This window comes from Aptenodytes forsteri, unplaced genomic scaffold (assembly GCF_000699145.1).
Source record: "Aptenodytes forsteri isolate BGI_AS27 unplaced genomic scaffold, ASM69914v1 Scaffold299, whole genome shotgun sequence".
NCBI classification, from domain to species: domain Eukaryota; kingdom Metazoa; phylum Chordata; class Aves; order Sphenisciformes; family Spheniscidae; genus Aptenodytes; species Aptenodytes forsteri.
The window spans coordinates 2,483,912-2,502,434 of record NW_008794154.1 but is presented as its reverse complement, the minus strand read 5'-3'; the positions used below and the strand labels follow the sequence as shown (position 1 = coordinate 2,502,434).

Genomic DNA, 18,523 nt, shown 5'->3' with positions numbered 1-18,523 from the left:
CACGGCCTGTCCCCGAGCAGGCGGTGCGGGCGTGGGGAAGCCGCGCGGGGCTGGCCTGGGCCGCGTGTAGCATGCGTGTGCTTGCATTTCCGCGTGTGGACCAGAGGAAACGTGCGGCCCCGTTGCTGACGGCATGTTCTGACCCTGTGACCTCTGGCAGCTTCCCTGACCCCGCCGCGGAGTTTCGGGAGGCCATGGAGCAGCACATCCCCATTCATGCGCTGCCCGAGGAGATTCGAAAGGTATGAAACAGTGGAAGTACAAAAAACCCAACATTTGGAGACCGGATACTACAGTAATTTAGGGATATTTCACTGGCCTTTGGACACTGGTACATTATCTGGTACATTTTGGTCCTGGTTTTAGATTGGGTGTGTTCTAGGTTTCATCATTATATATGAAGTGTAATTACACGCTAATGCTATAGGAACACTATAGAGGAACATACTCATTCTGTAATGGTATTGTCACTGCTAGGTGAGTTTCACATTCTACCCCATACAGCATGTTTTGTTGCTGTAAGTTTGGAATGACTGCAGAGCATAACATGTAATTGTTCCAAAGGAGTGTCAATACAAATAGGAACAGAACATTCCCCTTCATCTTTTCTTGTATCTTCTCTTTGTATGCGAGGCTGTTCTTTTGTTTGGGAGACAGATTATTACCAATGTAACAATGCTGCTGTTTATATGAGTTAACTTACGGGGAGGCTCTTTATATGTGGTGATGCACACAAGTGGAACACGAGTCACTTTTTGTAACACTATGAAGTTTGTACTTTGGCAATAAAACACTTTGCTGTCCTCATTTTTTGGTACGTGTCTAATAATCAACAAGTAATTTAAAAGTTTTATGTACTTAGGCTAGCACAGCCTGGAGAAATTCTCCTTGGAATAGTCCAGGAGACTGTTGAGACAATTTCTGAGCCATCAATGATGATTTCTGAGAATTCAAGCATGGGTAAGATAGCCAAAGGAAGGGAAAAAGGAATACTTGCCCTTAAAGAAGGGGGGGGACAGAACCTGGGAAATTTACAGACTCATTAGCAGCTATTTTGGTAGCAGGAAAGATACCAGATATGTTTGTGTATTTAGAAATTAGTTTGCAAGCATCAACAGGATAAGGTGGTTAGCAGAAATCAGTGCAAGTTTCTCAGAAAAAGAGTTGTGCCAAATTGTTGCATGAAGTATATCAGGGAATTGAGCAGTACTAGATCCAGAACAATATTTCCATTAATAATTTAAGGTTGTAGTTTGGTGGCACTTCAGCTGTCTGGCTTTCATTTGGATCAGTTCCTGATCTGTGCTACATGTGTGCTAGCACAAGGAGGAAGAAGGTGTGAGTGCAGGCACAAACTGGGAACAGAAAGGGGGTGACATTACTTCTTTCAGTAGGAGTGTCAGTGTCTGCTGTTTTTCATTGAGCTAGGATCTTAGATTATAATAAGGAATATACTGATGCCAGTTTGGGAGGGGTTGTGAGCACTCTGGGAACAGCATTAAACTTCATATTTTTGGTAAGAATAAGGCATATTTAAAAAGAGCAAGTCCAGTGCATCAATACAAAATACATAGTAACTGATTAAGCTTCCTTGTTACTTGCCAGACCTAACACTGAGGTCTATAATCAGGTCATAAGCAGAATAATATTAACAAAGTGGTGTTACAAAGAATGCAAGTATTAAATGTATTAGTATAGGAATTGCATGTAAAACTTGGGCCGTCATTATTGCTCTGTTCAGGGCTGTTGAGGTATCAGTTCTGAGCTGCAGGCTTTAAGAAAAATAATGCAACTGATGGAAATCTAGAAGAATGCAAAAATAGTAGAGAGCTTAAAAATCCTGTTCTTGGAAAGGGTAATAGAACTGGGTTTACTTATTCTAGAAAATATGTGAGGGCACAGTAACAGTATTCACATTTGTGGGAAGATGGTGGTTGTCCTTCATCTCCAGCTGCAAATTAATCTTATCCTCACCTTTCTGGACTTGCTTTGGTTGAATGTTTGGAACTCTAGATGTAGGCGTAGCTGAGCACTGGAGCAGCTCACCCAGGGGAGTTGTGGAATTCCTCCAGTGGTACTGAGGGGGACAAGCTTTTGCTTTGGAGTGGAGCACTGGACAGGCAATCTCTTGAGATCTCGTTTCAGTTCTGCAGTACACCTTTAGCGAAAAGATCTATACGGAGAAGGCACATCAGTACTTCTAGGTATGTACATGAATAGGCTTATGTTCCCATCCCATCCTACTCTGTCACCTCAATGTGAGATATGTGAGCTCTGAGGCAACGACAGCCCAAGATTTTTGGGTTCAGTTAAGTGTCAGGGTTTTACATATCCTTTGCTGCTGTTCGTCTCTTCACTCAGCTGACTTGCATTGTAGTTGGAGTATAGTTACAAGATACAGAGCTTGATTACAAGTCATTCTCACAATTTCCTGTCCTTGTATTTTCTACCTTTTATGTACATGTGTTCTTATTCCCTTCACATTCTCTGCTTCTTGGATTTTATAGCATCTCTCTTGGAATCTTTCTTTTTAGATTGCTCCTAACATAAGCAGAACTTGTGCCAGCTGTAGATTGCTCTGCCAAACTGAGCACATGCTCCCAACATGCAGCTTGCAGGCCAAAGGAACATGTGTGTCTGGAGGGAGTATGTTAAGCATTGTGATTTCAGCTGCAGAATGAAGAATATTCCCTTGCTAGGTGCCGTTTTGAGTTGGCTTGCTGGAGGTTGGGTTGTAGGGCTGACAACGGATCAAGCAGCTGTCTCAAAAGAAAGGATGCAGACCAGAGCTCTCATCATTCCTCTCGTTCGTGCTCCTCATGCATGGAGCTTCACAAGCTGCTTATCAATACTTGGAGCAGTGACATAGCTGCCTCCAAAATTGCACTCTTCTAGAGGATAGTATGGAGAGGGAAAGGGGAAGGGAGCATCTTGTGCCAATCTGGACCAGACTGTTCTACTGCCAGAGAGGAAGACTTGTTAGAGTAAAGCCATGGATGTCATGGCAGAAGTTGATATAAATTGACTATTTGCAGACTGGGTCCAGTAGGTGTTGCCCACTATGTTTATTAAATTTTAAAGGAAGTTTCAATCTAGAGGGGGAGAGATTTTTTGGTATTTTGTTAATGAAATGACAGATGTGAAGGGACTTTGGTTCTTCAGATTCTGATCAATTTTGCCTTAGAGAGTCATGTAAGAATTTTACATGGCCCTGCTTCTCTCTCTCTCCTCCCCACCCTCTCTCCCTCCCCACTACCTTACCTCTTTCACACAATATGCATTGCAAGATGGGTGCTAAAATCAAGAGGTAAATAAAAAAAAGATTTTAAGCTTTAATAATGGACATGTGGATGTTTATATTTACAGTTTTTTTCACACAATATGCATTGCAAGATGGGTGCTAAATGAAAATCAAGAGGTAAATAAAAAAAAGATTTTAAGCTTTAATAATGGACATGTGGATGTTTATTTATTTACAGTTGCATACTTCATAGGAACTAATTATTAGTAAAGATCTAAATCATGGTTTGTTTCTAAAAAAAATAAAAAAAAACCCCAGAGTTGTGACTTTGCCTGTTAGCATTTTGGTTACCTCACTGAGCAACGTTTGTCAATGTTAGAAGTCAGCTGGAGTCGGTTTTCCCTGCAAATTTTGAAGGAAGCTATGCCACATGGTGTGGTGGTGATGGTGAATGTGGAGAACAGCTGCTGCTGTTTTGGCAGCAGACAGGGAATTGGTAATTTTCCGGGAGGGAAATAACCATGTCAGTCAATGGCAAAGTCCAAGCCATCTGTGACAGTTTTTGGGGAGGGTATTCTCTGGTTCTTAGCCTTATTTTAGGGACACTTGCACACTTCTGGGAGGTGATGTTTGCAGATTTGGTGTGCCAGATAGCAGGTGTTTTAGCTAAATGAGTAAGTTGGTTGGTCTGCCTCAGTAGAACCCTACATTTTCTTGTAAGTGTACTGTCACAGGACTGTAGAAAACTTTGCAAAGATTGCTGGCTTGTAATGCCTACTTTTTCATATATTTACATGCCTTAAGGTTTATGCCATCAAACTCAGTCTGAGAGGTATCATAGACCACCGAATAGTAAAGGTGTTTCCTTTACTCCAATGTTATGGATGTGTATTTTGGGGGAGTTCTCTTTTTGTTGTTTGGGGTCTTTTTGGGTTGGTTTGTTTGGGGTTTTTTTTCCTCAAGAGAAAAGAAGATTATCATATTGCACCTTGTTAGTTGTCTGTTGCTAGTGGTGGACAAATCTTTTATATGCTTGTGAACTTATTAAAGTTCTGTTTGTTTCAGCGTTGTTGTTATCCATTTAATGTAAGTAGATGGGAAGATGCAATTTTGCCAATGTTACAGCCTGAAGAGATGGAAGGCTCTCAACAGTGAACTGGTTAGCCATGGACCCATAGTTGATTTGGGAAAACCAGTTCCCGGATAGTAAAGGCAGCCCGCTTTGTTACCACTGCGTATTGCGGTATCAGAGGATTTGTGAAAGCAGATCTTCTGAACTTGGATAATGATCTTCCGTTCCTAATGTGAGAATTCTGGAGTCACTGGTGGTCACCTAGGACAGCAAAGGATTTTGATCTCTTGCTATACTCATAAGGCTAGGGCTGTATTCACTGTGTTCAAGCTTTTCTGTACCCTTTCTGCAACTGGCATCCAAATATGCTGCTAGGAATTGGAGGGATTGCAGTATCTCTTGCATCACAAGCAGTTGCATTGTAGCTAGGAGGGGCTTCCCAACTGTTGCAACTACAAATGCAAAAAGTCAGTATTGTCAGCCAAAGATATGGTTAACAATGGGCCAAATTATCTTTTGTCTGTGCAGGCATCATTTTGTTGCAATGTACTGTGGTTCAGTTTATAAGAACTCTCTGCTCTGTATTGCGCTGGAGAGCTGGAGTGTGCCGTTAACACATCCTGAAAGAGCTTATGAGTACCAGTAAGGTCTGCATGGCCTGTTGGCCACGTGTTAGGTATTTGCAGGGCTTGTGTGAGTGTGTGCAGTTACTAGCAGTGCAACACAGTCTTTTATGATTCATTAGTCTGCTTTACTCACAGGCAGGAAAAAATTAAAGCTACCTGAAATCCGAGTATTTCCTGTCGTGACAAACTGATTATTTCAAGGCATGTTTTGAATGAAACTTTTGAGAGCAGGACATTCTGTTTTTACTACAAGCCTATTTCTACACTATTCATATGTATTTAAAGCAAGTACTGTGATTTTTATTTTGCAACTGCTATTTTATGGAAGTTGAGCAAATAATTAGGTATGCAGCGTGGCTTAGCATTACAATCTGTATTAGTTTCTGAGTAGTTGCTGACTGAAAACTTTGACTCAATAAATTTTTTTTTTAAGAAGTGAAGTTTCTACTGAGACTCTTAAAAATCGTTCTTTGAATAATACAAAAAGATCAATTTCAATCAAATAACTCTTCAGTTTTGCATATACAGCAGAAGACTCCACTTTCTTCCTAGAATATTAAATGTGTGGTTTGAGTAATGACTTCTTTCTTGTGTAATAAGGATTGGCTAGTTTGTCAGGAGAGGGACAAACAGCATGAGAGAAATGAAAGTAGTATGGGAGAGGAGAAGTAAAACAAAAAGAAAGTAGATTCAGATAATAAGGTAGAATCAAGTAGAGGTAGAATAAAACAATCAATATACAGAAATAATTTAAGAGCACCCAGCTGCAGCATAATGATTTCCCCCCCCCCTTAAGTTTTATGTATTGTTCTGCTACAAGTGTAGTTTGGACAAATACAGGGGTTTTTTGTTATTTGGCCAGTCCTTGCTAAAGCAGTCTCAGTCCTGACAGATCAACTATGGAGGGAGCAAGAGCTGTTATTACTGTGTTGTGCCTAAGGAGCACTGGGTGATGCAAGGAGGATGGTGAGTGCTGCAGTTCCCTTAGGCTCTCCCTCCCCTGCACTGTAAAATTAATGTACAAGGAGTACATCTGTGCTCATGGCTCTATGTTTTTATTTCAGTGATGCGCAGAAACATATTCAAAGCTTTTTAAAAAATCTCATTCATTGAAGACTTAAGTTCTGGCTTTTAAGAGTCATGGCTATTTATTAGCTGCTTGTAACGGACTATTTTTAGCACAAGTGATCCATATGCTGTATGTTGTAATACCAAGGCACTGCTAAGTGAGAAAGTAGATTATTTTTCTTTTAACAAGAGTTTAGCTCTTTATCGTGGTAATTTTTGCGGGTGGAATCTGAAATATCAGAGGACAAGAATAGCAGTGCACAAGCTGACACTCCCTGTAGTTATTTGGTCAAGTTGAAATGATATAAATTCTTGTCTTGTCATTCAAAAGGCTAAAAATGGTCCAGACCACCAAAGTAATTTTTTTCTTTTTTTCCTCATAACTTATGCTCTACAGATGCTTATAGTACTGAGTCAGACAGATGTAATTTGAGTGACTATCCATCTTGGCTCAGTTCTCCACTTGCCCTTGGTAGCTAAAGAAATCTATGTAACCATGGAATAATATTAGTTCTTCCAAAACTGAACGCAGCTTTGAGTTGAAACTACTCCTACAGATGCTGTAGTGGAACAGCTGCTGGAATATTGCAGCTAGATATGTTACCTTGCGATACTGTTTGTTCTGGACATAGCTCTTGTCCTTTCTTTGTAGCATCTGGTGTAATGTGTATCAGAATTGTAGCTCAAAATCTTATGGATCAAATATCTTCCTAGCACTTTGTCCTCAGTGAGTTTGTTTTTCTTTTTATGTTGTTATCGTGCACGCAGTACTGTCGTGTTAACTCAGATAGCAGTAGTTTTTTAGTATCCCTCTGTTACCTCTTGGAAGTCCTCTTTGCCCTCAGTTTCTCTGTCCAGGCTGACCAAAACCACAATACTAAAATGACCTTCTGTTTGTTTTTTTTTTATCCCTAATTAATTTTTTTTTTATTCACTGCTTATTCTCACTGTTAAGGACGTATGCAGTCCCCTTTCTGGTTAGAGCTCTGATAGTTTCTTTTTCTGTTCCTTCCGAACTCTGCTTTTCCCCTGATTTTTTTTCTGCTTTGCATTTGAGAAGATGACAACAGTCTTTTGATCAAATGTAAATAGTGAAATATGGAATCTGAAAACATGAATCACTGTGTATATAATACACATTCTTAGTGGTTACTCAGCGATAATATTATTCCGGAAAAGGTAGCTTTGTAAGCATAAGGACTATGAAAATTTGTTTCCTACAGACTTTTGTGTAATGGTTGATCAACTTTGGTGTCTAAGATACAAGGTCTAATGGAATCTTTTCTCCTGGACAGACCATTTATAAGGCTCTCCCCTATATGAATTATCTGATAAGGACTGTGCTTACACTCCAGAGTTTTCTTCAGCAGGGAACTTAGGAAGTCTTTATTGCCTACCTTGTTGTCTAAAACTTTTAGACACTTAAATATTTCTGCCCTCAGTGTCAGAATTGGTTATAAATGACCATTCTGGTTCACAACTTATTGAAGGGTGTCGATAGAGAAATACACACATGGATGAAGTAATGTTATTTCTCTTGGAAACTGCAAAACCCAAAAACATTTCATTTGTAAGTAGTCTTCAAAGCTATAAAATGCTTTCTGGCTCTGACCTTTAAATTGGTGTAGCCCTAAGATAGCTTTGTCATTATTTTGGCTGAATGAAATAAATATCTACAGCTTGACAGCATTTCTCTGTACCTGCCTGTGTGAAGCTTCAGTAGCTTCTGAAAAATGTCCAACCAGCTCAGGAATTTCAGGAGATATTTTAAGTATCAATGAAGAGAACTCGGGTTGTGATGTTGACAATGCGGGGGGGCGAGGGAGGGGGCGATAAAGTCCTGCTTATGATTTGACCACTATGGGCATGAGAGAGGAATCTTGGGTTTAGGATGAGAATTCCGATTAGTATGCCCCTTGCTCTGCCCAGTTCAGGCCTTGCTCTTTGGAGCTCTTCACTTTCAACTGGGTCCTGTTAATTTTCTAGGCATATTGGGTATACATGTGCTGGATGTAAATTAGTTAGCTTGCTTATTGGTGTTAATCTACTGCAGCATGGAATTTAGTTTGGGCTAGCTTGCCTGTTGAGCATCACTCAACCCAATCTAAACCCATTACTGGTATTAGGAAACCGCTACTTATACTCCAGATAGATATTTTAAAACTAGTTCAATCTATATACAGCATATTGCAGTGGCTGCAGGATAATTGTGCATGTACAGAAGCAAGGTTCTGATTAAAAGACAGAACTTTCTTTCCTTACTGCAGTAATACAAAGCCCTCGGGCTTTCCTGTGGTTTTTTTTTTTTTTTTTACTATGTAGCAATGACTTTAAAAATTCAACCTGATCTGAAGTCCTTTCAAGTTTTTACTTCAACTGAGGAATGGACGTGAAGAACAGGACCCATTTCCTGCTAAGTCCAAATAGATAATATTTATTGTTCTATGACTTCATTTATTTTTAAGTTCAGTAACAAAATTGAATTTGAAAACTAAAAAGTTTTAGTACTTGCATAAAATATTTTCAGTTCAGGACCCCAATTGTTTTATTTTGTTTTTAATCCTAGTACCCAGTGAAATTTCTATAAGTGTTTATTTGAAAGACAGCAGTGGTGGTGCTGCATGAGAGCACAATGTTCTTTCTGGGATATGAGCCCCCCTCCTGTGCTCCTTATAACAGCTCATTTTGTCCTTTTTCAATATAGTAATTTTAGTGCTTTGGAACTTTATGGTAGTTATCCTGAATAACAGTTTCATATTTCCAAGCACAGTTTGCAGCTGCCAGGAAAAATAAACTTGCATTTTCAGCTCATTCAGAGCAACTGTAACTAGGGGTATTTTAAACTGGGGCAAAACTAAGAAACTAGAAAATAAAGCTTGGCCTGGTGCTTCCAGGGCATCCTGAAATACCATTTTTATCAAGATATATTTAAAGTGCTAATGATTATTGAATCATGGGATAACAAGTCTTTAGCTTATAATTTTTGAAAACTTTTCTTTCATCTGATTTCTTTGAATTTATCCCAATGTCTCAAAATGTCTTTTTTTTCTTTTTCTGTAATGCAAGGGATTCTTACATTCGACTTAAACTGTTTGCAGTTTTCCAGCTTTCTGATTTTCATAGTCGTTGTGTTAAAATTCTTGTAACAGTTGATAATTGCAAGAAAGGTTAAAGCGCGTTTTAAGCTCTCAGTACACAAACACACAACTGCTTTTTCAGCTGCCACCCATTTTCCATCTTTCATGTCTCCAAGCTTACCAATACCTTTTTATATTTGTTGCTTTGAGGTTGTCTCTTTAGCTGTATTATGAGTGTCCTCTGATCTAGTCTTAATTCTAACCATCTCCTCTCAAATACATTTATGCTGTGACCCAAGAACAGGGTAAAACCTGTCACATTCAGGGATCTGTGCTGGTAAGCAGATGCTTGCATGTCCCCTACTGAAGTGTCAGACCTTCTTGGATTGGTCTGGCTGATTTATTTACTCAATATCCATTCCTTGTGCAGGTTCAGTTCTGCATCACTTGTAAACTGAGCATTTTTTTCTGGAAGTGAAAATGATTAAAATACACAGGAATAACTGATACACTGAGTAGTAAGTACGTATCAAAGTCAGAGCACATCTATCTTCGTATTTATGAATAATAATTTGATCACTTACAAAAGTATGTTTCTCAATTTAAGAAGTGGTCTTTCAGTTAGATGTGTATTACGTACTCTGTATTTTTTTTTAATCAGTGATAAATACTTCATACCTAGTAAATGGGTTACATTTTCCACAACACTCAAGTGCCGTGGACACTACATGGTAATAATTAGTCCCTTACTGAATTATTTTTGTAAAGATTGCTGGATTACATCATTCTTCCACTTTTCATCTTGCCTACTTCAATCAGATATGAGTTGTCAAAAAAACACAGTAAATAACATTTTTCTGGTTCAGGCGATCACAAATTCATTAAGAACTTAACTTTGTAAAACACAGCATTTTATTTTAAATTAATACATCAGATATAATTCAGAAGTACTTTAGAATTCCAGCGGGAGTTCCCACATAGTAAATTGCATAGTTGATATATCTTGTGAAGTTTCCAGTAAGCGAAAGTACTGCTATAGCTTGATTTCATTTTGCTAATGTAGAATTTTGTCTTTATTATTTTGTTAAAGCAATAATATAATCTGATCATAAATGCTCCAGAGCAGTAAACGATTTAAACTATTCAGATTTATTATTATTATTATTATTAAGTGTCATCCAGATTTTTTTTTTGTTCAACTTGTTTCTTACAAACAATCTTACAATTTTATCTTTTTCTAGATGTCCCGGGATGAGACAGTGTGTAAATACTGTGGAGTCAGCTATTTGATACTTCATGAATTTAAGGTGATGGAAGAAAAAGTAAAAGCAATGGAAAAGGAGATTAAATTTTATGAAGGAAGTATAGAACGGGAAAAAGGACTTCAAGCAGAATTGCAGTCTCTTTACCAGGACCTTGAACACTATCGAGCTGACAGTGAATCAAAAACAGAAAGGTCAGAGCATATTATGTAGTCTGATGTTATTCTCATGTATGTGTATTAGGTAATTTCATTCCGAAGAAGTTTAAAATACAAATAAGATTTGTCTTTTATCAGATGTAACAGATGTACTGTAACATTTAATTTAAATAATCTTTCATAGTATTCTCTGGAAGCAAGTTTTAAATTCCTTAATAGTGTAGAAACGGTCAATATATTTAAAGTGAAAGAAAGGCCAGAAGGCATTTCAGAGGTATTTCCCCTGCACACACTCCCAAAGGGAAATGATCAAATATTTTATCTTATAATTTTGTGATAAAATTGTAGTATTTTAAATGAAATTCCACATTTTTGGGAGTTTCACAGTTCTGAAATTTTTACTTATTGTCTCATAGTAACATGGTAAAGAATTACCAGCGTTCTTACCCTGAGAAGCTTACAGTTCACTCTCTGAAGGGATGATACAGAATACTAAAGCAATTATGAAAATCTTGGGTACTGCTTGTGGCATTGTTCCTCAGAAACAGGAGTTTGCAAATGCTTACTGGCAGGTATGTAAAGGTCCCAATTAAAGGGGGAGTTTTGCACTCTTAAGAACTCTAGCAGTTAACAATAGGCCTCAGAGCCACATTTATATTTTTAGGGCACAATGATTAGAACCTTTAAGTGTGTTCTCTTTCAGCTCATACTTACAGGCTTTTGTTGTGTTCTTCTTCTTTATCACATTGTGATAACTTTAAACTTAAAACAGGGAAGACATACTTTGAAAATATTTGTCCTTTTGATGGGCCTACAGCACAGCTTTGGTTCCTAAACCTTCAGATTGGTACACCAAATATAAAAGTTCATTTTGGGGTGGACATGAGAAAACAAAGCATAAAAGGAAAGTTTTGAAGACTACTTTCCCCTCTACCCTTCCTTCATTCATAATTTCTAATATTTTTCCTATTCTTTGGGTTTGCAGTAAAGGGTGCAAAGGTAGCTATACCCAAACTAGCTTTAAAATACATGGCTGATTCATATACTCTTAAGTGGCATTACTGAGGCAGTCCAGTGGCTGCAGAACCTGGCGTCCACCTGTGTTAGGTTTTGTGCCACCATAATTAGAGTGCCATCAGGTTCTCAACCATGAACTTCAAGCTAGCTTGTTAGCTTTGATTTGTCCATCCTCAGTGGTTATTTATACTGTATAAAGAACTTAGACTGAGAGGGAAATTGTTGTAGTCAATATGAACATTTTATGATATAATTAGCATTGTGGGTGTTTTTTTAGCCTTATTTTTGCTGTAGGATTTCTGGACTGATATTTCTGGTTCCTAATCATCCTTCTGTTGCTTTTATGCTGTTTTATGACACCATGACAATATAACAAATTTCATAATAACAAGTTGTATCTTTTCTGCACTGTTCTGTGAAAGAAATAGAAGTGTTTTGGCCTCTTCCAGACCTGGAGCTCTGAAGAACTGCCCTTCCTTTTTTTCCTCTTATCTTCTACTCTTCATAGTCAGATTTAACATGGATACTATGTGCTGGCTTTCTGTATCCTAATTGTCTATCCTCATATTTTGGAATCTATTGTTATATTCCAGTGGTTGTTTACAGTAGGACTATAAACATTGATATTTATAGTTGGCTAATAAAAAATACTTTATAAAAATGTAGTTGCTATCAGTTGATTACTGATAGAATAATGTGGTACAAACAAGGGCATCAGAAACTTCCTGGTAATTTCTCGCTCATCTGAATCAAACTGTCAGAAGCTTTTTGTAAGAATGAGATTATAATTTTAATTATCAGCTCAGTCATTTTGATTGTGAAGACCCCCAATAGAGGTGTTTCTTGCATGACTGACTCATACCTAGTAACAGGTGATCTCAAACTGATAACATGGGGCATTTTGAGTATTAAGGTGCTCTCAAGAGGTTGGACTGGAATGCTTTGGAAACACTACAGAGGAAACAACTATAGTTTGTCTATAGGTGAAGCACTCAAATCCATTTACTACTTTTTTTTTTCCGAATAACTCAAATGTTAAGAATTTAACATTACTATTAATGGATTTAGTTAGGCTTGTGTTTGGTAATATTACTAATAAAAGATTAATTTTAAAACACAAGTTCACACAAAGCTGAACAAAACGCATATATCTTGTAGATCACTCTACTCATATTGTTTCTTGCAATATTTTTTTATTTGAACTGAACATCCTCCAACTCCCCCCAGTATTCAATGTTTTCTCTGGTTTAACATTGTATTTTTGAAGAGTGCATATGCTCCTTGTTCCTTTAATGGCTCTGGGTGGCAGTTATGGTGGCAGTATTCAGTGTGTTAGCAAATGCAGTGGCAGCACATTCTTCTTGCTGAGGATCATTTGCCAGAGGTAAACTTAAAATTTTCATTTAGCTGACCTTTTGCAGTAAAGCTGGAACAGTTAATAAAATTTTTATCTCTGCATTTTTTTTCCTCTAAGGCTTGACTTGATTTAAAACCTGCTGAAATCAAGTGGAATACTTTCAGTAGGCTTTCAGTCAGGCCATAAATCAACTATTGTGCCTTGTTAAGTAACTTGTCTAAATATTCCTTATCTCCTCTTTACTATCCTGGGCCTCTCTTGTTACCTTGTGCTGTTGGCATAAACTAACTATTCAACATGCTATCTTCTGGTTCGTGCAAGGTTGACAAATCATTCCTCCCAAACTGCAAATGTTTATCAGAAGCCAAATTTATATCTTCTGGTTCGTGCAAGGTTGACAAATCATTCCTCCCAAACTGCAAATGTTTATCAGGCCAAATATGCCTTTTTTAAAAAAAAAAAAAAAAAAAAAAAATCTCGGTGAAACCAAGAGATTATTCTTTTTATCTCTGGTAGACCAAGAGATTTAATCTTTCTTGTTAGTTGCAGACTGTTTCATTTTTATATTCCTTTTAGGTTAAAGTATTGCTATTGTACCTGTTGTTAACCTTGAAAGCCACCCGAGAACCTGAGCTTTTGCAGAAATTAGTTACCTGCCCTTTGGGATTTTGTCAGAAGAAGGGGAGCTAACCATTGTGCAGTTAACTACACGATTTGATTTAGCTATTTAAATCTTATTCTTATTCCATATTAAAATCACTTTAATTCCAGAATACTTGCATGAGAGCTATTCCTGAAGGGTTGTGGCTAGCTTGAAATAGCAATGTCAGTCAATACATGTGCCAACTTGAGGTAGGCTGTGCAGCTGGTAACTGCATTGTGCTCTGCGCTGTTGGCTTTTCTTCTAAGAGATACTGGCTACTGTCTGCAAGAGCAATGATTCATGCTTAGTTAAGCTGAAATGCTGGTGTGTTGTTCGACTAACCATTTTTGGTGTGTTACCTATTTAAACATATTAGTAACAGGCACTTTCATTGGGGGCCTACTTCTCTAATTCATTGGAGATAGCTAAATCCAACCATACTTCTATGTCTCTGTGTGGGACCCCGCCAGATTCCCGGAGTCCCTAAAGCTGAGTGTATTAACAGTTTTTCTCTGGCACTGTCTTTTGACATTTGTGACACTGTGTGAGGGTACACCATATTTGTGGTGAGAATTTTGATAATTCTTGCAACATCTAATATAAGAAATGTAAAATAGATTTAAATACTAAAGATGCTTTTTAAAGGTATAGTAGTGATGAATATCATGAATGTGACAAGGAGCAAAAATGTTTTATGATGTTTAGACGTGTGGAGAGGTGTATAGATACCACTTACCGAGTCCTATGTCAAAGATCCCTTGTAAATAGATTCCTGAACACTTTTTTACAAATCTAGCAGGAGGAGTTACTTGTTGGTTACTACCATGAGACTTATGCTCCTGAGTCACGCATATAGATGTTGAAAATTTTATTCATAAATAATAAAATCTTAAAGATAATGTAAACCTAACATTTTAACTTGCGGAAATTGTATTCTTCCATATTTGTGTTTTCTTGAGTTCATTGGTTCCTACCACAATAGCAAAACTTAATACCATGGAAAATGCTCTGTTGTTGAATTTGCCTAAAATAAATCTTCCAACATGATTGCTTAGGAAAGCAACAGCAACTACCTGGCTTTGTAAAGTCTAAACTTGTAATAAACACTAAAGTCACTGGGCAGTGATAACAGCACACTGCTCTACCCTTAGCTACCAACCTACGCAGCAGTTTGGTAGAAATGATGTGTGGTTTTTTGTCCTAGGAGACTGAAAATACTGAAAAGCGTAGGGAAAAAGGAGTGGTACATGCTTTAAGAACTGTGTCACCGTTTTAAAAATAGGTTTTGAAGGGAAAGAACACAAGGCAAAAAGGTCACTTTAATAGATTAAAAAAAAAAAGTCTGTTTCTGTTGAACATTTAGTGATAAAGTGGAGTTGAGTTGGTGTAAAAAAATCATTGAGAGCCAAATCTGAATGAAATAAACAAAGAAGTAAAGAACTAACCTTTTCTGAATGTGGTTTAGGGCATACAGCTGGTTATTCTTATTATATACCATCATATGTGGGTACCTTGGGAGATTGCACATCTTTTGACTGTTTTAGAAAGCATGACTAAGGAATAAAACATTATAACCACTGCAGCACATGTATTTTCAAAATGATATTGGTGTATCATCTAATGCATAAGAAGAAATCAGTTCATAAAGTAGTAAATGAGTGTTCTTGATCACACTACAGATGTTCTGTGCGAGTTTCAGGTGGGTGCTCCTTCAATGGCTACTTGGAAGAGGCAAGTAAATACAACAAGCTGCCAAGAAGTATCAGCTGGGCATGGGATTCAGTGAGTCCCTGGGTTTCGCACTCATCATTTCCCAGCAAAAGGAAATAATGTAGTGGTTTTTCATTGTAGGGAGAATATACAGCACATAAGTACTGGAATTTTTCTGTCTCTTTATGCATTTGATTCTACTTCTAGGTAGTTCAAGTTGCAGTGTTTAGAAGCGCACAAGGGCTGGTTTGTACTTGGAAGTGCCGTGTGTGTGAGTTTTCTGAAAAGAGGATTATGAAGTTTACTAAGAAATAGCGCCTTCAACTTTTTTATTGAATCTGTTTTGTAAATAACATAATGGTACGTACTTCTCTAATTAGCTACATGATAATTTTAGGGTGTACTTATTAACCAGGAAAAAGCAGAATTTTGTATAATGCCAAAGTGTTTTAATATATTCTTTTTAATAGTTGCAAACTGATCTGTATGTCTTGTCCTGATGGTGTCATCATAGTGACTTGGGTATGGCTCAGGCTTGTGCAGAGAGCCAGCAAAAGGCGTAACAGAGTTTGTGGGACCCAGGTCCTGTGTTCACCCTCTGTACAGCAGTGAACTTTACTTTTTATACTTAAAAAAAAATCACTGACAAATCTTGTCACAGTCTCAGAAAGCCAATCAGCACAGTGCCTTGGGGAAATATGTAAAGTATGTTGAAGCCAGTGTCTTCCCAATAGGATGCATGCTTTTTGCTACTGACAAGCGATAGCTCAGTCCCACTCTTGATGTGTTAAAATTGTGGTTGTTCTAGTTTTGACAAGTTTTGTTCTAGTAACGTGATTAAGTGCCAAGATTGATTATTAATAAGCAAGACAAATTTGTTTACAGAGATAGTTCGGAAGAGTGATTAATGAGTTGCAAAACTCTGCAGTAATGTTCAACCTTCTCCCAAATTCCTGATAAAATGAACCTTCTTCTGGCAAAACAAAATTCCTTATCTGGAAGAGGCTGAAACAGCAGTCAGTGGAAAATGCAAAAGGCAACATGAAATCTGCATTTTTGTTGCTCCCATGCATACTTTTCATGTATATTTAATTAAAAATATTTTCATATTTAATTAAAAATATTTTCATATTTAGTAGGTAAAATTAAAATTTAAAGTTACATTTTAAAAGTTACCACAGTTTTTGTCATCTGAGAACAGTGCCGCATAATGCAAAAATAGCCTTGAGAGGTGTTTATTGACAAGAAAGGTCCAGCAAAGATTTCACATAAGTCTATGCGTGCCTCCATGAATGGCTAACACCATCAAGAGACTGTCAGGCAATTCAAATGCAATGTTTTCAAAAGGGCACAGAGACATGCATGAAGTCATCAATTTAAGGGCAGATGGCTAACTTTTCTCAGGAAAATAAAAGTAGTTAATCTCCCTTAGTGTAGGTTTTTGCGTTAGGGATGTATTTTCAGTTCTTTCTCTGCTTATTGTTTGAACAGTTTATATACTACAGTTCTGGAGGTTTTCCAGCTTCAGTGCTCGCAACCATCTGCAATTACGAGGACTAGTCCCTCTGTTATACCCTCGCATGGTTCCAATGCTGAGTCCCTGCACAGCATCATGTACAATGGCAAAGGCCATATTTACCTGTTTACTAGGGAAAGAGAGCAACAGGTCATATAACTTAACTCTCATTGTGAACAGCACAGTTGCATATGAGAGATTAAAGTAATGCTTAGATATTATTTTATTGTAACCTGGTTAGGATATTAATAAATTGTCAGATAATTGAATTTGTGTTTAATATCCTGTATTGCATGGTAGATAGAAGAAAATGGTGCGATGCACATTTGTTTAGGTTTTTTCCTTTCCTCTAATGGGTAGTCATTTATTTGTTCACACTATAAGCTCAAGTTAAAACTTTCAATTGCTTGGGTTTAGCGAGTTACTATCCATTTTGTGACTGCTAGTTAAAAGCAAGAAAGCAAGAATGCAAGAATGACGCATCAAGAAGTTTTTAATAAAATAATTTACCTGCCTCTATCTCCACTTTATAATTTAATGTGAGATTTGTAAGCTTGATCCGTAGTTGTAAAATTATTCTGGGCATAACTGCAAAACCTTAAACAGTTTAATTCAGCCCATACTCAGACAGAACATCTTGCTGAAATACGCAGGGGGTTCTGCTTTATTATCTTTTGAAGTGAAATTTGAAAGCTTTGTGGTTCTTTATGGAAGAAGGTTAATATATTGCATGCATGTGCATACAGGACAAGGTGTTATGTTCTGGAGTTCTCTATGGCCACATAGCAATGAAACTTGGATGGGACCAGAGGGTGAACACAGGCTAATCTTTGAATACTGAGACACCTATTTTCTCTTCTGTTTTTGACTTCCTCTTGCACTTGACTCTGCTTTTAAGACTGCAAAATGGGAAGGTGGCTACCCAGAGGAAAATCTGGGGTAAGCTCTTTTGACCATGGCTGCGTTCTGAAGGATTCTCTAGTAAAGGGAAGAGGTGAGTATGGGATGGATGAAGGTCGCTTGCTGCTCTAGATCACTGGGCTCTGTGGATTTGGAGGTCAGGGAGCCTCTCATCAGAGGGAAGATACGGAAGAAGAGATTTCATGTTTGGCAAGAAAGAAGTAGTGAAAAGATAGGTTTACTTGGATTGTGACTGTGTTAGAATTCAGAGGGAAAATTTAGTTTCCGCTTGCATTCAAAGATGTAATAATGTATGTAACAGAGTTGGCTTCATCAGCAAGACACTTGTCTAGTTTGAAAAAAATCCAAACACATAAAATGAAATATATTTGTATTATGTTAGGGGAACACAATGTATTGTCTTACTTCATATAATTATATGCTCTTTACTGTGCCTGCAAATCTAGAAACTAAGACGACTTCTGCTTGGGAAGTATACTCAAACATACACCCTTGGGAAACTTCTGTTTGAATCTGCTGGTGCAAATTTGTAGTATAACTAAAAGGTCACCTTGCCAATGCCTTGGCACCACTTCTTTTTATGCAATTACCAAATTACTCATAACTGTAATCTTTTTTTTTTTTTTAACTGAATCAGCATAACTCCACCAGCTTCAAAGAAGTTTTTCCAGAGTTACACTGCTCTGACAGTACTGAGTATGACTGCTATGACTGAAATTGTGTAAATTGTAATTACTGTAGATTGGTAGCTCTGGGAAATTAAAACCTGGGTTTCTTCAGAGATAAATTTTGAAGTGGTTGTGACAAGGCAGTCATCTTTCTATCATTGTTTTCCAGACCTGTTCCAGAGATTCA

At 37.5% G+C, this 18,523-nt stretch overlaps 1 protein-coding gene across 1 annotated transcript in view; it reads left to right on the top strand.

Moving 5' to 3' along the window:
- The first annotated feature begins 159 nt into the window (after positions 1 to 159).
- The window catches only part of LEKR1 (leucine, glutamate and lysine rich 1), a 63,658-nt gene continuing 45,294 nt past the window's right edge, over positions 160 to 18,523 (top strand). The window contains 2 exon segments of the mRNA XM_009279516.1: positions 160 to 242; positions 10,326 to 10,540. Coding sequence (XP_009277791.1) covers positions 195 to 242; positions 10,326 to 10,540 — 263 coding nt within the window. The 5' untranslated portion in view covers positions 160 to 194.